This window comes from Aulonocara stuartgranti, assembly GCF_965226115.1.
Source record: "Aulonocara stuartgranti genome assembly, chromosome: 7".
NCBI classification, from domain to species: domain Eukaryota; kingdom Metazoa; phylum Chordata; class Actinopteri; order Cichliformes; family Cichlidae; genus Aulonocara; species Aulonocara stuartgranti.
The window spans coordinates 59,310,001-59,334,320 of record NC_138945.1 but is presented as its reverse complement, the minus strand read 5'-3'; the positions used below and the strand labels follow the sequence as shown (position 1 = coordinate 59,334,320).

The 24,320-nt window shown below is 40.2% G+C and overlaps 1 protein-coding gene across 1 annotated transcript in view; it reads left to right on the top strand.

The window, feature by feature from the left end:
* Nucleotides 1–24,320, top strand: part of kcp (kielin cysteine rich BMP regulator) — a 55,357-nt gene that overhangs the window by 16,752 nt on the left and 14,285 nt on the right. Inside the window, exons 3-44 of the mRNA XM_082540857.1 lie at nucleotides 385–899; nucleotides 1,225–1,294; nucleotides 1,943–2,214; nucleotides 2,320–2,383; nucleotides 6,086–6,159; nucleotides 6,285–6,374; nucleotides 6,499–6,588; nucleotides 6,710–6,796; nucleotides 7,582–7,671; nucleotides 7,798–7,885; nucleotides 8,009–8,097; nucleotides 8,219–8,294; nucleotides 8,901–8,983; nucleotides 9,069–9,162; nucleotides 9,246–9,325; nucleotides 9,411–9,496; nucleotides 9,605–9,695; nucleotides 9,813–9,912; nucleotides 9,999–10,084; nucleotides 10,265–10,358; nucleotides 10,441–10,590; nucleotides 10,961–11,067; nucleotides 11,151–11,244; nucleotides 11,336–11,509; nucleotides 11,601–11,683; nucleotides 11,768–11,861; nucleotides 13,501–13,683; nucleotides 13,794–13,964; nucleotides 14,064–14,237; nucleotides 14,329–14,411; nucleotides 14,483–14,573; nucleotides 14,648–14,730; nucleotides 14,826–14,999; nucleotides 16,061–16,319; nucleotides 19,067–19,149; nucleotides 19,245–19,338; nucleotides 19,408–19,581; nucleotides 19,746–19,828; nucleotides 20,758–20,878; nucleotides 20,967–21,049; nucleotides 21,176–21,275; nucleotides 21,368–21,456. Of these exons, the coding sequence (XP_082396983.1) occupies nucleotides 385–899; nucleotides 1,225–1,294; nucleotides 1,943–2,214; nucleotides 2,320–2,383; nucleotides 6,086–6,159; nucleotides 6,285–6,374; nucleotides 6,499–6,588; nucleotides 6,710–6,796; nucleotides 7,582–7,671; nucleotides 7,798–7,885; nucleotides 8,009–8,097; nucleotides 8,219–8,294; nucleotides 8,901–8,983; nucleotides 9,069–9,162; nucleotides 9,246–9,325; nucleotides 9,411–9,496; nucleotides 9,605–9,695; nucleotides 9,813–9,912; nucleotides 9,999–10,084; nucleotides 10,265–10,358; nucleotides 10,441–10,590; nucleotides 10,961–11,067; nucleotides 11,151–11,244; nucleotides 11,336–11,509; nucleotides 11,601–11,683; nucleotides 11,768–11,861; nucleotides 13,501–13,683; nucleotides 13,794–13,964; nucleotides 14,064–14,237; nucleotides 14,329–14,411; nucleotides 14,483–14,573; nucleotides 14,648–14,730; nucleotides 14,826–14,999; nucleotides 16,061–16,319; nucleotides 19,067–19,149; nucleotides 19,245–19,338; nucleotides 19,408–19,581; nucleotides 19,746–19,828; nucleotides 20,758–20,878; nucleotides 20,967–21,049; nucleotides 21,176–21,275; nucleotides 21,368–21,456 (5,066 nt within the window). The remainder of the gene's footprint in view (nucleotides 1–384; nucleotides 900–1,224; nucleotides 1,295–1,942; nucleotides 2,215–2,319; nucleotides 2,384–6,085; nucleotides 6,160–6,284; nucleotides 6,375–6,498; nucleotides 6,589–6,709; nucleotides 6,797–7,581; nucleotides 7,672–7,797; nucleotides 7,886–8,008; nucleotides 8,098–8,218; nucleotides 8,295–8,900; nucleotides 8,984–9,068; nucleotides 9,163–9,245; nucleotides 9,326–9,410; nucleotides 9,497–9,604; nucleotides 9,696–9,812; nucleotides 9,913–9,998; nucleotides 10,085–10,264; nucleotides 10,359–10,440; nucleotides 10,591–10,960; nucleotides 11,068–11,150; nucleotides 11,245–11,335; nucleotides 11,510–11,600; nucleotides 11,684–11,767; nucleotides 11,862–13,500; nucleotides 13,684–13,793; nucleotides 13,965–14,063; nucleotides 14,238–14,328; nucleotides 14,412–14,482; nucleotides 14,574–14,647; nucleotides 14,731–14,825; nucleotides 15,000–16,060; nucleotides 16,320–19,066; nucleotides 19,150–19,244; nucleotides 19,339–19,407; nucleotides 19,582–19,745; nucleotides 19,829–20,757; nucleotides 20,879–20,966; nucleotides 21,050–21,175; nucleotides 21,276–21,367; nucleotides 21,457–24,320) is intronic.

The following is a 24,320-nucleotide window of genomic DNA, read 5'->3' as shown; positions in this document are numbered from 1 at the left end:
TTTAAAAAGTTCAAAATCTGACATTTGGAAAGGACAATTTGTCTCTAGCAGTGATTGCTTTTCACCTTGTATGCATGTCCATCTACTTCACAATACTTCAACATAATATAAATACATCTACGAACAACAAAACAAGCTTTTATTGTCATGTTCCATTTCTATCTGGTCCTGAAGCACCAGATATCAGATTTAAAGAGAGTCATAAGTTGAAATTGCAGACAGATGAGATAAGGGTGATCTTGGTTTCAGGTCACTGAGGTCACTGACCAGTAGATCTCTCACACAAAGCTTCACAATCATCATAACCCAGAAATCACAGTACTCTACTCCAGAACTCATGTCATATGGATGTGAATGTGACAGTGTCTCTTATTTCTTTTATAGTAATTGATCTTGTGGAAGCACTAAACCTACCTCACCGAAAAAGTGCGAGCAGCGGCATGATCTACAAACTACGTAACAGAGCACCCCACCTGACACTTCCCGCTGAATATTCTCACTTCCTGTACTCCAACCTTCAGGGTAGCATGGGTGTTCATGTGGTGGGGCGCCAGGCGCCTCGATCCACTGCCACCATCTTTTCTCTTTCGTCTGCATCTTCGCCTATACTCCAGATCATCTCCTCCACTGTCAATAACACCCTGCGTGTGGACTACCAGGTTGAAGGAAGAGCGCACGACTTTGCCAGCATTAACCTTCTGGACACAAACCCTTTTGCAAGTGAAAAGTGGGGTCATCTGGCTGTGAGCCTGGAGCCTGACAGACTGGCATTTTTTGTGGACTGTCAAGAAGCTGCAGTTTTTCCGATAGAAAATGAGAACAGGATCAACCTAGAACTGCCTCAAGATGTTCTCATCACTCTTGGCAGCACATTAGGGAAGAGAAGCAGTAAATTTAGTGTGAGTTTACTTTGCTTACTGCATATTTGCTTCCACACAGAGAACATAGAGAGACATCATCTGAACTTCTTTATTAACAGTACTCTGTTTGTATTTTACACAATACTAGGTATTGTCCTATAAACCTTGTAATCGAAGGAGACTGTCTTTTGTTGAAAATAGTACCAGGAAATATAGTCAGCTTAGATTTACCGTGTGCATAATTACAAATAAAACATCAGATAGTATATCCAAGTATATGCAGTATATCCATAATCAATGCCATTATTCTACATAACAAATACATTATATATTTTATGTACTGACTGTATTTTTTCAAATGCAGGGATATTTGAAGGCAGCAGAAATTTCACTGAAAGCATATCCAAGGCGCCCATGGAGCTGCAATCTTACAGGTAAGAGCAGATTCCATCTCTCCGTCCGTCACAGTTTTTATAGGAAGGTGGGGTTACATCCTGGAACGGTCACCTGTCGATTGCAGACATAATGTATAGAAACAGACAACCATTCACAATCACAATCACGCCAATCACCAATTACCCAGTAGCCCTAAGAAATATGTGAATATATGAAGCCAGAGTATGTGAAACAGAGTACTCACACAGGCAGTGGTGCAGTGAGGCCTACCAAGGTTTTTAGCAGATGATTTGATGTTCCTGGCGACGGGGTCTAGTAACTGACTAACTTCCTATTATTGCAAAGTGGAAGCAGCTAAGAACCACAGCAACTCAGAGGGTTGCAGACCAGATAAAGTTAAAGAGCGAGGTCGGCAAGTGCTCAGGAGCATGATGTGTCAAAGTCACCAACTCTCTGCAGAGTTTCAAACCTCTTCTGAGCGCAAACACTGTGGACCCAGAGCTTCATGGCATATGTTTGCATGGCTGAGCACCGCCTGTAAGCTTAATGTGTAGGTGGCCCAGTACTTTTGACCATATAGTGTATGATGATATCATTCTGCCATTTGGTCAGAACTTATAATGTGTCAAAAATGTAGTATATTTCACTTCTGAGGAGTTCCACCATTTGACTGATTCTTATTTTAGATCATCTATTTCCTCCAGATGCACATGACCCAGATTCCCAGACTGACTCCAGCAAACCTCACAATGATTTACCCAGTAAACTTCAAACAAACCACAGATCACAGGACCAAACCAGCTATCATCCTCAGGAGATCCAGAGTGATCAGATGCAGGGAGCTGAGCCTCCTCGAGGTGATAATTCTGCTTCTCAGGAACAGAAAGATGAGACACTGAGGAAGCTGGAGAGACAGATGACAAAGCTGACTAATGAGTTGGGCATCATAAGAGGGCAGGTAAAGATCACACTTGGTGTATGAGTTTTCATGAAAAATGATATAATGAAACATAATTGTAGGGTACACTAAGATTTTTTTGTTTGTGTGTTTGTTTTATAACAGAACAAAAACCTACAAAATCGTGTAAAATTCCTGGAGTTATGTCTGAAGGACCATTGCAGAGAAGGTGACTAAGCTTCTGTCTGTTTGTGAGATCTGTCACGGGTGTTTTATGTTATTGTTTTGTTTTTTCAAATTTTAAATTCGTTGTATTCACGAAGATACGGAGAAAATGTAAATATGTCTTTGTGTCTCCTGTCAGCAACAATATTGCACATAATTAGTAGCTCTTTACTGATAGCTATCACGGCTTTTGTTTTTCCTGGGGGACACAAACAGAACAGGCAGGTATTTTTGACCCACACTGAAGTCAACTAGACTAGCTTCATAAAATGTTTATGAAGAACACTGCTGTCCAACCTCTGTGTGGTGAAAATGTATTCAGGGCCTTTCAACAATGCTACTGACACAATTATACATGAAAAGATTGGCATTAAATTTGTGTTTCTCAGAGATTCCTTAAGAGAATTCCTCCTTCCTCCTCTGTGTATGTCTGTTATACTGTCTGTAAATATAAAATCTCATAAGGTTTTGAATGATCGCTGATAAAACTTTGTAAAAGTCCAGCGTGGGGTGATGTTAACAATCCTTTAAAATTTGGCTTAGATCCACCGAGGTCTTCAAGGTGAACTTTATTGGTGAAAAACTGACAAAAAGCCTAATAAATTAGAAACTATAATTCTTAAGTGTGGTGTGTATTGTCAATGTAGAGAAAGTACCATATAAAGATTTAAAATATGTCATATTTGACCTCTGACCTTTCCTTCAAGATCAATAGATTGATCCAAAGGTCAAAGTGATGATAATGCTACATAGAACTATTTAAAACTTTTTTTCTTACTGCCATTATTTGTGTTGACAACATATAAGTATAAAATAGGGCATATGGGGATTTTAAGTATTGCGATCGTGGCTCAAGAGTTGGGAGTTCGCCTTGTAATTGGAAGGTTGCCGGTTCGAGCCCCGGCTTGGACAGTCTCAGTCGTTGTGTCCTTGGGCAAGACACTTCATCCGTTGCCTACTGGTGGTGGTCAGAGGGCCCGGTGGCGCCAGTGTCCGGGAGCCTCGCCTCTGTCAGTGCGCCCCAGGGTGGCTGTGGCTACAATGTAGCTTGCCATCACCAATGTGTGAATGGGTGGATGACTGGTTGTGTAAAGCGCTTTGGGGTCCTTAGGCACTAGTAAAAGCGCTACACAAATACAGACCATTTACATTACTTTTTACCTCTGATCTTTTCTTCAAGGTTAAATAAGGTCAAGCTTTCATAAAATGGCTTTTATCTTTTAAACTATGTTTAAAATTCTACTGCATTTGTTTGTATTGGCAACATTTGGGAAATGATCATTTGCATCCAAATATGTCTTACTTGACTATTTCCTTATGTTGAATTACATGGCAGAGCTTCAGAACGGCTTGAGGTTGGTCACAATTGCTAATGAAGGCAAGCTTAGAAGCCACCTTCTTTCAGGTTTTGTATTACTATAGCTTTCTTTTAGTTTCTAATAGTGTATGAAGTATTCTCTTTCATTGTCATCGGCTTTTGATTTGTTATTTACAGAATGCAAACCTTTAGTCTCATATATGGTAGTCAGTGGATTTTATCACCCTTTCCTGTTCAAGTTTATGTATCTTATTGTGTTTTATATTTTCTGTCTGTATCTACATAGTAAACCAAAATTTTGGATTTGCGTCAAACTACTTCTTAGTTCAATTTTTAGACAGAATTTCTAGGCATAGCCAGATAGCAGGAGGGTTCCTCTTTGGTGGCCTCAGAATCTCATCTCTGCTATTTGCAGATGATGTGGTTCTGTTGGCTTCATCGGGTGATGTCCTCCAGCATGCTGGAGCAGTTCACAGTCAAATGTAAAGCGGCAGGAATGAAAATCAGCACCTGAGGCCATGGTTTTCAGCCAGCAAAAAGTAGAATGCCCATCCCGGGCCGGGGACGAGTTGCTGCCCCTACTCTGTGAAGTCTTCCTCCTCTCCCCTGGGAACAGCACTAATTTCCTCTCATTTGGTCCCTGTTGGAAATAGTGCATGTTGGGAGGATGCTGTATCAGCAAACAAAGGCAAGGGTTCCATTACATGTGTAAACATTTAAAATCAAGGCATCTCTTATGTGAGCAGAAGAAAATGACAAGTTCAGCAAATTATAAAAAACAGCATATGTGTTTTCACCTCTGTACTTCTCAATTCCATATAATGCGTCACTTGTAGTGACAACATAGAAATGATCTCTGCAGTACCTCTTAGATTCATTAGATTCATTCTCATTCTCTACTTTTTTTTGGGGGGGGGGGGGTGATTATGTGTATACGGCTGTCTTATGAACATGGGCACAAACGATCCACATCATCGCCCAAAGGGTATGAGAAAGCCAGGAAAATACTGGGAAAAAAGGATTTCAAATGGTTTCGTTCCATCATCAGAAAAAAACTATCCAAACAACAATATGTCTATCTTTTAACTGAATAATTTGTCAGTAATGTGTTGCTACACTGAAACTAAGCAGTTCCTGCGCGTTCTCCTTGGTGCATTTGAAGAAACTGTGTAAAAATACATGTGCATATGAAACAAAGACATGGGGCTTTTGCCGATGTTGGACTAGCCTCATTAAGGATTCCTTTAATTAAGTATTCTCTTGATTTTCCCATTTTTTCCCCCACATTTAGCCCACTGTCCCCTTTCTTACACCCCACTGACCTACCTTTGGCACTTGCTTCATTGCTAGTACATACGTAGAGCAGACAGCTGCAAGGGCACCATGATTACACACACTTGTGGACTCACACTTTTAGCAAATGCATTCTTGGCTTGCTAAAGGAAATGCCTTTAGGCACAGTAGGCAGCTTTACTAACCTCTTGTTTGCGCGGTGATTATTGCCTTCTCTTGCACACAAACACATTGTTTGAGTCATTACATTGATTAAAGGCTGAAATACCCAAGGTCAGCAAATTATATTCAACGAGGAATGTAAATGCTTATAATAAATGTGACTTTTCTCTTCAGTGATTGCTGTACTATAAACATAATCTTTTAAATGGACAAAGACATAATAGAGGAAGTTATTAAGACCGTGATTTCATCTGTTTGGTAGGGAATCCCTCAGGAAACTAACATTCTGTTTCGCCCACAGTAAATATCCTGCAGTGTTAATAGACTTGTCTGACTTAACGTCGGAAAGTATGAAGACAATTCTGGTTATGGTTACAGTCCATAAAATGCGTATGCGTGTGTAAAGGCAAGCCCGTGTATATCACATGAGAACCATGCTGTTTGTTATTACTGGAAAGGGAGCAAAGCCAGATGTTCATCAGTGACTCAGTGAGAAAAGGTAAAGAAAACCTGTGGAGACAGACAGAGATGGCAGAGGGTGGCACCAGAAAAATTTAGATTTTCTTATTTACAGTATACACTCCAGCATAAACACAACCAAAGAGCAGAGTCAAGCAACTGGCAAGGTTTATTTACAACAAGATTTCAACTTGTAAACTTCAATAGGAAATGAAAGCTTTACTGCTTGTAAAAACACAGTATTTAGCTATGTTAAAAACAGCACTAATGAGGCAGGCAGTGAGTTGCAGGTGCAGGAAGCAAGCCATGGGCAGAATCAGAGGTGATCGATCCAACAAAGAGTAAAGAGAAAAAGGTTGACAGAGAGACACAGAGAAAGAAAGCAGAATAAAACTCCAAGCCTGCATAAAATCCTAACTTACAATTAAAGACGCAGAAAAAAATTGTGATCTAAAGACTTTGTTTGATTTCCAGGGGTCCAGTCAGATTGTCCTTTTCACAATGGGTCCAACTGTACTGAAGATCGCTGTCAGACAAGAGCGTGTAATGTACGTGTTTGATATTCAGTCGCAACAAAATAATAATGAAAAACAATAAATGAACCTAAAGAAATCTGCTGGTCCTGTTTCCTGTTCATTGCTTATGTTATGTTTATTTTTCTTCATTTAAATAGGAGGATAACAGGCAGTGCCCTCAACAGCCGTGCGCTCCTCAAAACTGCCCAGGAGAGAATGTACCTGACTGTCAGAGAAGAACATGTAATGTGAGTATTTAATAATTAACCACAACAGATGATTTTCAAACACATTTAATGAGCTCAAACAACCTTTCTCACACTGTTTTCTGTTGATTCTTTCTCTCATTTTTGTTTCTCTTCATTTAAATAGGAGGATAACAGGCAGTGCCCTCAACAGCCGTGCCGTCCTCAAAACTGCCCACAGGAAAATGTACCTGACTGTCAGACACGAACGTGTGATGTGAGTATTTCATATTTTTCCATAAGAAATGGAAAAATGTTTAATAAGTTTGAAGAAGTCTTCTGCTCCTATTTTCCATTCCTTTTTTCTCAATTTTTGTTTGTCTTCCTTTTAATAATAGGATAACAGGCAGTGCCCTCAACAGCCATGCCCTAATCAAGACTGCAGAGAGGAGAATGTACCTGACTGTCAGACAAGAACGTGTAATGTGAGAATTTAATAATTAACCACATGACAGTCAAAAACATTTAATGAATTTAAAGAACTTTTCTGGCACTGCTTTCAGTTCATTCTTTCAAAGAGCGATATAAAAGACCCCTGTGAGTATACGATCAAGGGAACAATTCATCCTGCGTAGGGTATGGTCACCAGGGCCCCGCCCTGAAGCCAGGCCCGGGGAGGGTGCCTGAAGGTGAGCGTCTGGTGGCCACTTGTGTGTTCTCAGAATCAAATCCCTGCTTTTTGCAGTTGATGTTGTTCTGTTGCCTTCATCGGGCGATGGCCTCCAGCTCGCACCGGAATGGTTCGCAGCAGTCAAGTGTGAAGCAATGAAAATGAGAATCAGCACCTCCAAATCTCAGGCCATGGTCCTCAGCTGGAAAAAGGGGAAGTGCCCACTCTGGTCAGGGACGAGTTCCTGCCCCAAGTGGAGGAGTTTCTTGAAGTCTTGTTCACGAGTGACGAGAGAAGGGAGCGGGAGATCTACAGACGGGTTGGTGTTGTGGCTACAGTGATGGGGATGTTGTACCGGTCCTTTCTTGGTGAAGAGAGGGCTGAGTGTAAACGTGAAGCTCTCCATTTACCGGTTGAACGAGATTCCAACCCTAACCTATGGTCACGAGCTGTGGGTAGTGACTGAAGGAACAGATTACGGACACAAGCGGCAGAAATGAGCTTCCTTTGAAGGGTGGCTGGCCTCTCCCTTAGAGATAATGCGCAAAAAGATGGATGGATGGATCTTTCTCTCATTTTACTTTCTTTTCATTTAAATAGGAGGATAACAGGCAGTGCCCTCAACAGCCAAGCCCTCCTCAAAACTGCCCACAGGAAAATGTACCTGACTGTCAGACACGAACATGTGATGTGAGTATTTCATTCTTTTCCATAATAAACAACAATCAAAAATATTTAATAAGGTTGAAGAAGTCTGCTGGTCCCATTTTCCATTAGTTTTTTTTATTTTTTTGTTTGTCTTCCTTTTAATAATAGGATAACAGGCAGTGCCCTCAACAGCCATGCCCTAATCAAGACTGCAGAGAGGAAAATGTAACTGGCTGTCAGACACGAACGTGTGATGTGAGTATTTCATATTTTTCCATAATAAATAACAATCAAAAATATTTAATAAGCTTGAAGAATTCTGCTGGTCCTATTTTCCATTCCTTTTTTCTCATTTTTTGTTTGTCTTCCTTTTAATAATAGGATAACAGGCAGTGCCCTCAACAGCCATGCCCTAATCAAGACTGCAGAGAGGAAAATGTACCTGGCTGTCAGACACAAACGTGCAATGTAAGTATTTGATGTTTACTTCATAATAAATGACAATCAAAAATATTAAATAAGCTTAAGAAGTCTTTTGGCCCTTTTTTCCATTCCTTTTCTCATTTTGTGTTTCTCTTAATTTGAATAGGAGGATAACAGGGAGTGCCCCCCTCAAGACTGCCCACAGGGGAATGTACCTGGAGGCTGTGCCCAGCAAATCACAGGTAAGTACAGAGAAGATAAAGCATACTAAACAATACATTTGAGAGGAACTAAACTTGCCTATTTGGCAAGGTACACATTCATTCATTTTATGCACACTGGTAACTCTGTCTGGCATTCATTGTATCATTTCTTTTTATTTCTTTTGGCTGGTCCCTTTAGGGGTCACCACAGCAGAGCATCTCCCTCCATCTCACCCTATCCCTTGCATCCTCTTCTGTCATACCAACCATCTGCATGTACCCCTTCACCACATCCATGCTTTTTACTGTATCACCCATGGTGCATAACTTGTAAGCCTACACTGGCATTTTTATAGCTATCCAAAATAATTCTGCGTTCCACTTTTTTACTATAACAAATAGCATGTGCTGTCCTAATCACATATACTCAAATTTCCAGTTGTCAATGTCACAAAAATTGACAGGACTCAACAAATATGAAAACAAATGGACCTTCTTGTTGGTTTCGGGTTGTTAGGAACTCTGTACTGAGAATCTTTCTTGCAGAAAGGTTTAGGGTGGATAAAAATCTGTTTAGATGTACAGATTAATATCTTCATACCTAGAAGCACAGGAATAGTACAATAATGTGATGTGTGTTTACAGGTTGCACCCATTCTGGTGTAAATTATAACAATGGAGACTCTTGGAGGTCGGTGGAGAGTCCTTGTGATATCTGCCAGTGTTTGGTGGGTCTGACAGCAACTACATGCTCAGGTTTTCATCTGGTCACTCACCTTCATCTCTAATAATGCTGTTCACTCTTCATCACAGGATGGTTATGTTCGCTGTGAGAGGGAGCAGTGTTACACTCCCTGTAGAAACCCTACTGCTCCTCCTCCAAATACCTGCTGTCCAGTCTGTGAAGGTGGGCTTAATTGCCTTGTGTAATAAGGTTTGTATATGTGTTAGACTGTAGAGGCATAATGTGTCTATTTGTGTGTCTTGTAGGCTGTGATGTGAATGGACATGAAGTCCCTAATGGAGCTGTGATCCCTGTTGGAGACCCCTGTGAAGAGTGTAGATGTGAGGTGTGTCTATAAGTTACAATTAAATTTGATTTTCGTGTGTGTAAATGAATTGAGGATCATGTTTTTTTTGTTCTTTCTCTCAAAGAATGGAAATATGGTGTGTTCACGCATTCGCTGTTCTGCTCCATCTTGTAACAATCCAGTATATCATGCTGGGGAGTGTTGTCCACGGTAACAAGCCCGCCTACCACCATCATCCGTATCATATTTAAGCCTGTACAGTTTCACCTTTTTTGTTGTTTTTAAATATATTTAATCAATGTTTACGTGAACCTGTAGATGCGAGCAGTGTGAATATGAGTCCGAAGTGTATGTGAATGGAGAGAGGTTCACCTCAAAGAGAGACCCCTGCCTCCAATGCTACTGCTCTGTGAGTTTAAACTGACAAAGTCTGAATAAAAATGTATCAAAACTTACAGAGTAGCCATGATATTTGTGACAACTAAGGTTAAAAGAATAAGTGATACATATTCAATTTCTTCGCTAGGCAGGTCAAGTGTCATGTGAACACATGGCTGCATTATGTCCTACACCACAGTGTACTCATCCAGCTAAGCACAGAGGAGAATGTTGTGCCTCATGCAATGGTCAGTGTCAAAATATGCATCTAGTTCCCTCTACATTTCAACTTTCACAGAAACAACCAATCAGCTATCTGTGTTTGTTCCTCCAGAGTGTGAGTATGAACAGAGGGTGTATGCTGATGGGGAAATTTTCAGCCCTTCTGGGGGTGGACCCTGCCTGCAGTGCAGGTGTAAGGCAAGTTTATGCAATATACACCCAAAGAAAGTGTGTGTCTAGTGCAAAAATCTCTTTGTTTTTTCACTCAAGAGGAGGCATGATTCTTCATTTGTTTCATGCATTTTTCTTTTCTAGATCATAGCACTTTTTATGCCCATTAATATCTTTGACATTTCTTTTGTTGCTTCTCTGGTTTAGAGTGGAAATGTAATTTGCAACGAAGAAAAGTGCCCTCCTGTCCGCTGCTCCAATCCAATTAGACACCCACATCTTTGTTGTCCAGTCTGCAAAAGTAACTTCTGACTCATACACATTTAGAGTGCAGGTTCATACGAGTGAGTGTCCTGTATGAAAACCTTCTTTTCTCATTGCAGCATGTGAACTGGATGGAGTGGAATATGATGAGGGGTCCAACTGGCAGCCTGAGGGTCCTTGTTCCAGCTGTACCTGTGCAAATGGAGAGGCCTTATGCACACGCACACAGTGTGCTGCCAACAACTGTCTGCATCCCACCAGGATTACTGGTAAGACTGTGACCCTAACTCTTATAAATGCTATATTTATTACACATTAATTGAAATATGTCTTTTTTGTTTTGTTTTAATTTTGATGATTAGGCCGTGTGTCTGGTGAAAATCAGGCATCTATATATCAAACTATGATCAGTCAAGCCAGCCTACTCGGCAAAGGCTTACTCTCCTTGAGGAGTGTGGACATTTTCAAGTCAGCAGGCTTCCCCATGAGTGTGGTTGTGTCTGCTGAACTTTGTGAAATGAATGTGTAAAATATTACGTTTATGTTTCTTAATTAAATTATGGAAAAAATGAACTTTTTCACAAATTCCACATTTTTTGAGATACTTTAACAAACTGAATACTCTGTCTCGTTTTTTAGGCTCCTGTTGTTCAGTCTGTGACAGCTGCACTTATAACCAACGTGTCTATAGCAATGGTCAGAGTTTCGCGACCCCTGACCAACCTTGCCACACCTGCACTTGTCTGGTAAGAATCCATTCATTAACACATTCCCTATCACTTTTTATCTTTGCACCTGCTAACATCTTCTCCTTTCATCTTATGCTCAGCATGGCACTGTTCAGTGTGAGAGACAATCTTGTCCTCAGCTTAACTGCAGGGACTCCTACACCCCACCTGGAGACTGTTGCCCCAGATGTCGAGGTACCTAAAACTCAGACTGTGATTCTTATCATAGGTAAACGTGATCTATTCTGAGTGAGGTGACTGTAATGTGTGTGTTTGTTCTTGTCAGACTGCTCCTATGAAAACCGTGTGTTTTTGAATGGAGATGTTTTTCCCAACCCCGTGAGTGTGTGTGAGGAGTGCACATGTGCGAGTGGAAGGATTGACTGCCATCAGGCACAATGTTCTGAGCCTCGCTGTAATGCACCGATGCCTGGGCAGTGCTGCCAGAACAACTGCAATGGTGAGAAAGTTTACATTTGCTGTAAGGAAAATAAACAACTCTGAGAAATTAGGATCTCATAATTACAACATTGCTTGTTTTACTGCTGCAGGCTGCAGCTATGTAGGGAAAGAATATTCCAATGGACAACAATTTCCCCATCCTACTGACTCATGCAGGACATGCAGCTGCACTGTAAGAATAATGAGTACAACACCGAATTCAATAACATGTTGCCTTCTTAAAGCAGGTTTTCATTTCTGTTTGTGTTTGTCATAGAATGGAAATGTCCAGTGTCTGATGAAGAGGTGTCCACCACTGACCTGCTCTAACCCTCATGTGATACAAGGAGAGTGCTGTCCCCAGTGTCCTGGTAAGGATATGCAAGAACAGAGTCCTTCTGGGGCGCTTGTTTGAAAAGTTATTTTAAAGCATTAGCTAAATGAATTTCCAGTGCAACAGTAAAATTGCATGAGAGAATCACCAGCCAAATATGCCACAAAATAGAGTTTTAAAAAGCCTTTTTTCGCTGTTATACAAGCCATTTTTGCTCTTGCAGAATTCTCTTTATCTTTTTTGATGACTTAAAATATCTAGAAAAAGTAGTACAAAGCACAGTTACCCCCCTCAAATAAAAAAATTCACCAATCTACTTTGAACCAAGAAAAAGGCACTCTTCGTCACTCCACAATTCAAAAGTTTACACTAGTAATGTAAACTACATCTAGTAATAGTTTTTTTGAGTGAAGACAAAGGTAGGGGAGTGGGGGAAGGCATATACAGAAGCAGCAAAAGAGGGGGAAAGGTAGGAGTAGGGACTCTAAATGTAGGAATTATGACTGGTAAAGGAAGAAAGGTGGCTGATGTGATGGAGAAAAAGGACGCTAGATAGGAAGGCTGTGTGCACAAAAGCAAGGAGCATCGGAGGTGGATTTAAACTGTTCTACCATGGTGACAATAAGGAGCCAAATGGAGGGGGGATAATCTCAAAGGAAGAGAGATTGAACAGACTTACATGGACACGTAGATATTGACAACCGAGGCAGTGAGGTGCTGGATAGGTATGTGATAAGCAGAGAAATGTGGAAGGAAAGATGGCAGTTGGCTTTGCAAAAAGGATGAAAATTTTTGGGAAAGCATATTTCAAGAAGGGAGAAGAACAGGGTAGGATAGGGTAAGATAGGAAAGAGTGGAGACAGGCGGACTACATCTTGTGCAGAGGGTGCAATCTGAAAGAGGTTGGAGACTGCAAGTGGAGAATGTAGCTAAGCAGCTTCATTAGGTAGTCTGTAGGATGAATTTGGAAATCAAGAACAGAAAGCAAGTGAAGGCAGAGGCAAGGATTAAATAATGGGAGTTGAAAAAGAGTGCAGAGTTCAGGAAGGAGTTGAGGCAGGCTCTGGGTCGTAGGAAAGAATTAGCAGATGACCGGGAAATTAAAACTTAGGTGGTGAGGGAAACGGCCAAGAGTGGAGATGCTATGATTTTTGTTGGGAGTAACCAGGATGGACAGGATTAGAAATATTAGGAACAGCTTAGGTTGAGGTTAGAGGCAACGCTAGGGAGGCGAACTTGAAATGGGCTGGACATGTGCAGAGGAAAGAGAGTGGATGTAAGGGGTAAATGGTTTTGAATATGGAGTTGCCAGGCAGAAGGAAAAGAGGAAGACCACAGAGGAGTGTCATGGATGTAGCGAAGGAGGACATGGAGAAAGTTGGTGTGACTGAAGAGGATGCTAGAGATTGGGTGAAATGGAGGCAGACAATCTGCTGTGACGATGGAGGAGGAAGAGGAATAATAGCAGTTTCAGGACTACACTGCAAATAGGAACTGGTCAAATACTGTGTTTGTATGCTTTACATACATATATAATGAGAGAATAGTATAATATAATTTAAATATAAATACAAAAATGATTTGGTGATGGCAAAATATAAGTTATACCAACGACTATGAAGCTGACTCCTGAAAGTTTTTATGGTAAATAATTTCACAGTTTTTGTTTTCTTCAGCTCCTCAGTCAGACTGTGTGTATGAACAAAGCTCCTACAGTCACTTGGAGCATTTCAGCGACCCCAATAACGACTGTCGATCATGTGCCTGCACCAACGGGACAGTTCGCTGTAAACGAAAGCGCTGCCCGTTCGCTCACTGTTCTCACCCCATCAAACAAGACTGCTGTCGGAGCTGCGAAGGTACAAGTTGTCATGTCCTTAATTAAAGATCAGAACACTACTGATATTTGATGCAGTTGTTTATTGCGTCTTTATTATCAATTATTTTTCTCTCTCTCTCTTTTTCTCAGGCTGCTTATATGAAGATCAACAGCGAGTTAATGGGGAGATGTGGGATAACCCATCAGAGCCATGTGTTGAGTGTGCTTGCCGTGACGGCTCTGTCCAGTGTCAGAGGAAACGCTGTCCTCCCTCCAACTGTAAACACCCAGTCCAGAGAGATTGCTGCATGTCCTGTGATGGTGAGAACCTGAGCCAATGCACCAATCACTGGCCTCAGTTAAAGTCATTTAAAAATGATCTTTTTTTGCATGTATTAAACTGTAAATTTCTTCTTGCAGGCTGCATGTATAATGGTAGAGAATATCTTGACGGCACTGAGTTTCATGATGGCAGCGACCCCTGTGTTGTCTGTCACTGTTACGGAGGCGATGTCACGTGCTCCAGGATACCCTGTGATGAAAAGTGCAGTCACCCTTACAAACCACCAAGACAATGCTGTGGAGAATGTGACCGTATGAACGCTTAATAAACTAACTGTGCCCACACTGATATTTTCCCCCAATTTTTACAATTTGACCAACTAAACACATCTTTATTTGACAGGCTGTTCCTATAATGGCGCAGTCCTCATCAATGGACAGTCCATTCCTGACCCAGGAAACCCTTGCTATGAATGTATTTGCCAGGTAGTATCAGCACACCCACACAGACATTCCTATTAGCTTTAGACACCATGTCATGCTTATTTCTCTTACAGAGAGGCTCGGTGCAATGTAGGAGGAAGCGGTGTCCTGAAGCCCTTTGTCCTAATCCAGTCGCTGATGCTTGTGGTTGCCCAGTTTGTGGAGGTATCAGCGATCAACACATCGCAGCTCATGTTAAGTAGAATAAGTAGGTAACTGATGCTTTATTGTGTATGCAGGTTGTCGTTTTGAAGGTCTGACTTATGCTGATGGACAGATTCTCCTTGAACAAGAAAAAGCGTGCGAGGACTGCAGATGTTCAGTGAGCGAGAGCAACGCATTATTTAAACCGCTTATTAAGTTCACCATCATGGCATCATGTTTTATTTTTGTTTGGGTTTTGGTTGTTTTTTTTAGAGAGGAGAGGTAGTGTGTGAGCAAAGAAAATGCCCTGCTGTGTCATGCCCACATCCAACTCTCAACAGCTGCGCATGTGAAGTGTGTGATGGATGTAACTTCTATGGACGCGACTGTTTGAGTGGGGAGCAATTTGCACACCCTACAGATAGCTGTCAGCGCTGCTCCTGTCAGGTACTGCCATGCATCATTTTCAGCTCTATCAACTGTGACATTCAGTATACACAGAAAAATCAGAAATCAGAAACTTTAGAGATTACAGGCTTATATTAAGAACCAAACCTGCAAATATCTGTCATTTCAGATTATGTATGCTCGGAAAGTTTATAGCTTGCTTTTTCACAGAAGATGGCAGATGTTATTTGATATGCACCAGTTGCAAATGATTCCCTAGTTCCAACTGAGCATTGTTCAAATGCCACAACCAACCCGAGTATTGTTTCTGCCCATGTCTATCACTTTATGACCACAGAGCACCATACTGCTGCATTGAGCAGGATAACGCACAAAGCTCAGATCATCTTAAACTGGTTTGTTGAGCGTGACAATAAGTTCACTGTAGTCACATAGCCTCCAGAGTCACCAGAGCTGTAAAGAAACATTTGAGGACTTAAAAGAAGCAAGCTACAAATGTTTTGTAACCACGTGTAAACCATTTAAACAGTATATGTTACTTAAGGAAGATACATTTAGCTAACAATTTGTTTAATAGCACAACCCTAACCCCATCAGCACATTACAATTTGGTGAATTTTTCTTTTATTTTGAAAAACTGCCAGGAAATGTTTTCACTCCCTGTTGTTTTAATATTTGTTAGTTTGTTTAAAAAATATTATTACAGTTTCCCTCATGAGGCTTTGATGGATATTTTATTTTTATATATATTTATTTTATTATATCTAAAAAGACTTTGGTTTAACTACTTTCAAAAGGTTATGTGTTTTTATTGTAAAAAAAAGTCTTGTCTCTAACATATGTATCTATCCACAATTCAAAAAGACTAAATCTAACACTGAAACTAATAAAAACATAACTAAAATTAAATATTTTCAAACAATAAAAACTAAACCGAAACAAAAAACTGAATTAAAACTGAAGTAAAAACAAAAAGTCAAAATGAAATAAAATTAAAAACTCATTTAAAACTATAATAACTCTTCATATTAGAAGTGACTTTTTACCAGGCATTAATTTGCACTTGCTTTTTTGTGTGTGTTTGTATGTGTGTTGTGTAGAATGGTGGTGTGGTATGTGAGCAGGAATCTTGTCCAAGCATTACCTGTAGCAATCCAGTGACACGTCCTGGGGAATGCTGCCCCATCTGTGACTGCTGTTTCTATGAGGATGCTGTTTATTCTAACGGCGAAAGCTTCAGGCCCCCATCAAACCAATGCCAGAGCTGCACCTGTGTCGCGGGCACTGTTGAATGTGTGTCCGACGGCTGCCAACAAGCACCCTGCGCTCAACACGTTTCCATGTCAGAGCCGTGCTCAGGTACATCCTGAAACGATAAACACACAGCCAACAATTCATTATAAAGAAAGCTAGGATCCCGTATGTATTCACTTTTTAAATATAACAAGGGCTTCACAGAAAATTAACCTGCATTAGTATGTAATCTTTACTGTTTTCACACTGTTAAACAGAAATGTCACAGAAGTACAAAGAGTATAAATCCCATTTTGAATTCAAGCACCTGATCACAAAAATTACACATCTCAACAACTTGGAACACGTTATTTTCACCTTTTATGGACTAATTTGGAAATCTGCTTCCTTTGGACGAAGACTATTAAGACGCTCACTAACTTGAGACGCTGAATCACTGACCTTTATCATTTTGTTCCTGGTTACAACCCCTGTAACAAGAAGTCAGTTGTCTACCCAGACCCCTTGACCCTGTCACCACTTTATTTTGTCATAATAAGTCTTTGTTTAGTCCTTGATCTTGTCACCCAGTTGTTGTCTTCCAGACCCTCCACCTTATATGTTTTGTCACTGTTTAACACTTGCATGTAAACCATACCCAGCCCATACTCTTGTTCACCAGTATAAATGTTGTGTTTTGTCAGTGGGTCAGGGTTGGATTACCTTCCCAGACCCACTCTCTGAATTGGTACCAGAATACTCAATAAACATACCACCACAGCAAACTTTCAACAGTTTGGTCCCGTGATCCATTTGGTAATACGTTTAGTTGGAGACTGTTACTAAGTGGTCAGTGATCCTTTTGAAAACACAGTTATTGTTCCTGTGTGCTGTCTAAGGTCTGTGGAACTGCATGGCCTTAGGATTTGACTAAATTGCTTAAGGTTTTGACATTTTAGTTACCAGAGGACTGAAGAACAGAAAAATTTTTTTTAAATGCATCTGAGAGTTTTAAAAGTTTGAAAAGAAAAAAGAAACTAAGAAAAATGAAATGACATATGGGTTCATAGTGGGAGTAGGAGTACATCAGGAATGTGCTTTGAGCCAATTCTCGTTTGCAATGCTGATGGACAGTCTGACAGAGAAAGACAGACTGGAGTCTTTGTGGACTTTATATTTCTAGACAATATTGTGATCTATAGTGAGAGTGGTTTAGAGTCAGTGGCACTATTAAAAAAACGAAAAAAAAGACAAGAGACAGAGTTCAAGGTGGCAGAGTTAAGATGCTAAGATTCTGATTAGGAGTGACCAGAATTGACAGGATATGAAATGAATATATTAGAGGCTCAGCTGAGGTTGAGCATTTTGGAAAGGTTAGAGAGGCAAGGCTGAGATGATTTGGACATGTGCAGAGGAGGGATGGTGTGTATGTTTGGCAAAGGATGTTTAGGATGGAGTTGCCAGGCTGCCAGGAAAAGAGGAAGGCCACAGAGAAGATTCATGTAGTGAACGAGGACATGCCGAGAGTTGGCGTGGCAGAAAAAGATGCTGGGGATAGGGTGAAATAGAGGCTGATAAACCGCTGTGGTGACCCATAATGACAGCAGGTGAAAGAAGAAGAAGTTAGAGATTATTGGGAAAACATCATAACAATTTGTGTTTTTCTTTGTTGTGACGTCATTGCATGTTTTCTTTTGTTTGTCAGAACTTGTCTGTTTCTTTTGTGAAATGTCGTTTGATGTTTTCTTTTCCCCCCTTCAAAGTTCTACAAGAAAAACCAAAGAACATATTAATGTGATTCTGCTGGGATGAAAGGAGCCTTTAGGAGAAGTTAGTGGAGCATTCTTAATGCTGAGAATGAGTGTGAGGTTGAAAGCGAAAGAAATTCATTTAAAAAAATGTGGGGCCCAAACATCAATCAGTGAGATTAACAGGTCTCTTCAGCACATGGGCTCTACTTACTCATCACTATCGGTACCACAATATAAGGCAATGCAGACAGTGAAAAATGTGGTGCAAGACTCAAAGCCTACATGTGGCTGAAGAACAAGCTGAAAATATAGATACCTAACAGAGGAAGTTCCAGGTGTACTGTATGACCTTCTACTGGTCAATGAAGAAAGAGGTCATGACCATCATCCAGCACATATCACCACCTTGCACCATTCCCTGGCAGCTGCAGTGTGTGTGTTTTCGTCCCAATGATGGCTTTGCCTGCAGTATAATTTCACAAACCCGGATGATTTCAATTACAGCCAACATCAGGTGAAGGCTCAGCTGATACCCTTCTGTGCATTCTATTGGCCATATCTCATATGGGATATGCTACTTAAGCTGCTTCAGCCTGCAACAGCTACTGTTACCCCACAAGCTCCTTTACACACCCACATTTTCCATTTTGTGCTTTTAATGCTATTTCTGACTTAATTCAATGCTTATTGTCACCGATAACCTGCTCTGTTCTGTCAGGACTCCTGATCGTGCTCTCCCTGCCTTTACCCTTTTCATGCAGAATGATGGGGAGGCTCAAAACCCTTGTGTCCAATTTTAAATTACTGTAGTTGAGAGAGAAGTAATATAAGTAATTCTGACAGAACTAATAATATATCCTACACTACAACTTTACACAGTTTTTTCTTCCACACTCAATCTTCTACCTTTTTGTCAGTTTTTAACATTTATGTTTAAACCATGGCCCACTCACAGTCGCTTGTTCATCAGTCTTAATGCCATATTTTGTCGGCTTACCTTCCCAGGCCTGCACTCTGGGTTGGTAATCCCACCCTGTACTGTAATATACACAACATTAGAACAAACTCTGACTGACTTCTCCAACATTTTCTTTCTCTGCTACTCTTGGTCATGTGACTCAGTATGTATGCTGAATGGACAGGAGTTCAGTGATGGGCAGACGTGGACCCTGAGTTCAAACCACTGCTCCACCTGCATCTGTAAGGTCTGACTTTATAAATCTTGTTTGCAGATATAGATTTTATTCTTCTCCATATTTCCTTTCTTGTATTGAAGTGCTGATCTGTGATATTCTCACAGGCAGGAGAGGTGCATTGTGCAGTTCCTGAGTGTCCTAAGCTTGCTTGTGTGCATCAGGTGACTGATCCAGGAGCCTGCTGTCCTCGTTGTAGAGGTAAATAAACTAATGGAAGCTCTGATCACAGGTGGAATAGTTTGTCAGTGACTCACTTTTCCTTCTCAGGTTGTGTTTATGCGGGAGAGGAGCATACAGAGGGCAGCAGCTGGTTTGCAGACTCAACTCCATGTATGACATGTATGTGCGTGGATGGTGTGACCACCTGCTCTGAAGTACACTGTCTGTCTCCATGTGTTAACTTCATCAGTGTGCCTGGGGAGTGCTGCCCAATGTGTGCTGGTAAGCATATTTGCCTTACATTTTCTTAGTTTCTGTTTCTCTGCAGTCTCTCCCAGTAGTGAAACCCATACGTAGCCATACAGTAGTGAAAGCCATACATTTAATATAAAATATATGTGTTCATATTCTTTTATTGTCACAATCTGTCATTATTTTTTGAGCAGACTGTGTATTTGAGGGCAAAGTATATGGACCAGGGGACAGTTTCCATCCAGCCAATGACCCCTGTCAGATCTGCACATGTGAGGTATGAAACAAATAAAAATCATCTCTGTATTGGATCATGAAATTTTGGTTTAGGTTATTTTTTTATTATAACTTATTGGCTATACTAAATCTGTGTTTAAAACAGGGAATTCACAGTCTTACAGTTTCATTACTCAGATTGATAGTGAGATTCTAGATATGCCATTACTGTACTGACACAAATGACAAGATATTATCTCATGTGTGTTATAAAAATGGTATGAAAATATCATGTGACAACCTTAGAATAAACGTTTTTACAGTTCTCAGATCTGATCCTTGTGTTGTGGAATGCTTTTTCAATACTGTTTCCCAGTTTTCCTGTCTTTGTGTGTCTCTGTGCTTAGTTATCTTCTAGATTTCCTGTTTCACTTTGTCAGTTAGCATCTCTTTGGTGTGTTGTCTTGGGCTTGCTTCCTGTTTGCTGATTACCTTGATTATGTTTAGCTGTTTCTGATTCCCTTCCTGTCCCCACTTAGGATTTATATATAAAGATAACTGGCTATCTTCTCTTCATTCTCTGTTGTGCCGTCTGTTATACTTCCAGTTGTGTTTCCCGTTTTTTTCTACTAAGTGCCTTTAGTTTTTGTTACTTTGCTTTATGGAATTTGTTCAGTCTGCTTCCCACACCCTATTTGTGTCACACAATGTGCGATCCGTGCAGGGTTTAGTATTTTAAGTCAAAGTGATGAATGATGTTTTCAAAGTCAGTTAAGCTTCAGTTCTACTTACTGTAGCAAAATTGCTTGAAGCAGTAAAAACAGAAAGACAGAAATAACGTAAAAATAATGCAAGGATTTCTCTTTGGAAGATATTTGATTTCAGTGAGATTTCATCATTAAATAAATATAGATAGATGGATAAATGGAGTGATAGAAGCTGTAATAGTAAAATCTGAAGCAGTTTCTTGACATTTTGTGTGTTTCTCAGGTGATGCTGGATGGAGAACAGCACCTGAAGTGTTACCGAAAGCAGTGTCCCAGTCTGGTTGACTGTCCTAAGGGCAACATCTTGTTCTCTGGACCGGACTCTTGCTGTCCTGTCTGTGCACGTTAGTAGCAAACAAATGAATAAATAAATTATATGTGTATTATCTCTGCAGTATTGCTGAGCTCTCTAACATATGTGTCTATATTTAGAGCCTCTCAGTAACTGTACCCCTGCACTGATTGGTAATGAGGTGTTGGCAACAGATGACCCCTGTTTTACCTGCCAGTGTAAGGTAAAACAACAACACTTTGGTGTGATACCTCACAGATATGGAATAAAATATTTACAGTTAGGATATTTCAGCAACTACAGAGTTTCATTATGGGGTGATGCTGTCTTTGGGTGATCTCCCGTACAGGACCTGACATGGACTTGCTTACACAAAGTCTGCCCACTACTCACCTGTCCTCTAAATGAGCAGTTCACCCCTCCAGACTCATGCTGCCCAGTGTGTAAAGGTATAATGTGATAGAACAGCAGCAGTCTTAACATTTAGATTCTTGGTATTAATACATCTCTGTATATGTTGGCTCTCCTCTGTTCCTCGCAGATTGTGTAATTGAGGATCAGAACAGGCGTGTTGTGAACGGCACCAGCTGGAAAGACAGCAAAGATGACTGTGTCACATGCACCTGTTTTGTAAGTCAACAGAAATCTAGACACCCATCATAAAGAATATATATATATATACATACATACATATATATATATATATATATATATATATATATATATATGTATGTATATATATATATATATATATATATATATATATATATATATATATATATATATATATGTATATGTATATATATATATATATATGTATATATATATATATATATATATATATATATATATGTATATATATATATATATATATATATATATATATATATATATATATATATATATATATATATATATGTATATATGTGTATGTATGTATATATATATATGTGTATGTATGTGCATGTGTATATATATATATATATATATATATATATATATATATATATATATATATATATTCTTTCGGAAACGTAGCTGGGTAATTATGTCATTGGCATCGGTGAGAGCCACTGTCAATATGTGACATATTGAAATCGCGTTTGAATTTGTGCTTGTTTTTTGCTTTCACTTTGCAATCGCGCGAACTGTGTATAGAGAGCGACAGCACTGATTGGTGAGTGATGATAATTTGCGCACCAATTCCTCTGACATCGTCTTATCAATCGTTAGCTTACTACGCAAACATGACAAGTGAAATCTCCCGCAGCAAGCTTAAACATGTGAGAGGTTGATCACGCAGAGAATCGCTGAGCGTTGTGTGAGTGCGTGTGTAAAAGCAGCAGGATATATATTTTAGTTCTGCTGAGCCAAATAAGACAGGTCAGGGTGAAGAAGTGACAGCCAAAGAAAAGCTTACCACAAAACGGAAAAGTTATGACAAATGAGACTATAAGGCAAAAAGAAAGTGCAGCTTTATGGTTTCATGGACAAAAGAATTTCTGTGGCTGTAATATGACAAGCTAAATAACCAGGGGTGCACATAAGTGGTCCGCAGGTGCGCATTCGCTGTCAAAATAAAAAATGGGCACAAGATAAGAAGTTGCAACGCGTGTTTGCTACATAAGATTTTCAGGAGGAGGACAGACATTTGTTTAGAACTCTTAAAGATGTCAAAGAAGCTCCTTTAAGCAATTACTGTGATGTTCCTCCACCTCCAAAGAAATGTCAGAAGGAGTCCGAACCACAAAAGAAGCACGTATTCTCGGAAAAGTAGTTGCAGGAGGTGAGCTGGCTTCAAACAAATGATGAACGCAAGAGATGTGGTGCGGAATGTGCCGTGAAAATTTAATAAATGACAAATTAAAAAGGCATGAACATTTTTTTTTGTATCGAAAAAATATCGAACCGTGACACCAAAGTATCGAACCGAACCGAACCGTGAATTTTGTGTATTGTTGCACCCCTAATATATATACATATATATTATATATATATATATACCCCTAATATATATATATATATATATATATATATTAGGGGTGCAACAATACTCGAATCGATATTGTTGCACCCCTATCGAATCGATACAGTACAATATCGATTCGATATTGTACTGTATCGAACCGTTCGATACAGTACTTTTGGTTCGGTACGCATATGTATGAACAATACAAAATTTTTCATTTATTTTATCAACTTTTCTTCTGACGATGCTGTCTGTGTTGAGCGCTCAGTGGATCTGCGCTCGACAGTGCAGCCTAGGCGGAGTAGTCGAACGCAGATTCACTGAGCGCAGTGCAACATTATATTATATTATAATTTTAATAAATGACAAATTAAAAAGGCATGAACATTTTTTTTTGTATCAAAAAAATATCTAACCGTGACACCAAAGTATCGAACCGAACCGAACCGTGAATTTTGTGTATCATTGCACCCCAATATATATATATATATATATATATATATATATATATATATATATATATATATATATATATATATATATATATATATATATATATGATGCCTGACAGGAGCTTCCATGTAGTACTACCTGCCTCAGTACTACATGGAAGCTCCTGTCAGGCATCATATCGGCTAAGATGAACAGGCACATGGGTCAATACATGAGCGGGACACAGAAAGGAATTGGCAAGAATACCAGAGGCGCAAAACACCAGCTACTGGTAGACAGAACAATCAGCCGAGACTGCAAGACCAGACTGACCAACCTGTGCACTGCCTGGATTGATTACAAGAAGGCCTATGACTCAATGCCCCACAGCTGGATACTGGAATGCCTAGAATTGTACAAGATCAACGGGACCGTAAGAGCCTTCATCAGGAACTCAATGGGGATGTGGCGTACAACACTAGAGGCCAACTCCAAGCCCATAGCACAAGTCACCATCAAGTGCGGGATCTACCAAGGAGATGCTCTGTCCCCACTGCTGTTCTGCATAGGCCTGAACCCCCTCAGTGAGATCATTAACAAGACTGGCTACGGATACCGACTACAGAACGGAGCAGTTGTCAGCCACCTCCTGTACATGGATGACATCAAGCTGTATGCCAAGAGTGAACGAGACATCGATTCACTGATCCACACTACCAGGCTATACAGCAATGACATTGGAATGTCGTTCGGACTGGAGAAGTGTAGTCGGATGGTATCAAAGAGAGGGAAGGTAGTCAGAACTGAGGGGATTGAACTACCAGAAGGCAACATTGCAGACATAGAGGACAGTTACAAGTACTTGGGGATCCCGCAGGCGAATGGGAACCATGAAGAGGCCGCTAGAAAAGCTGCAACCACCAAGTACCTGCAGAGGGTCAGGCAAGTCCTGAGGAGTCAGCTGAATGATAAGAATAAGATCCGGGCCATCAACACGTACGCCCTGCCCGTGATCAGGTACCCTGCTGGGGTAATAGGCTGGCCAAAGGAGGAGATAGAAGCCACTGACATAAAGACAAGAAAGCTCCTTACC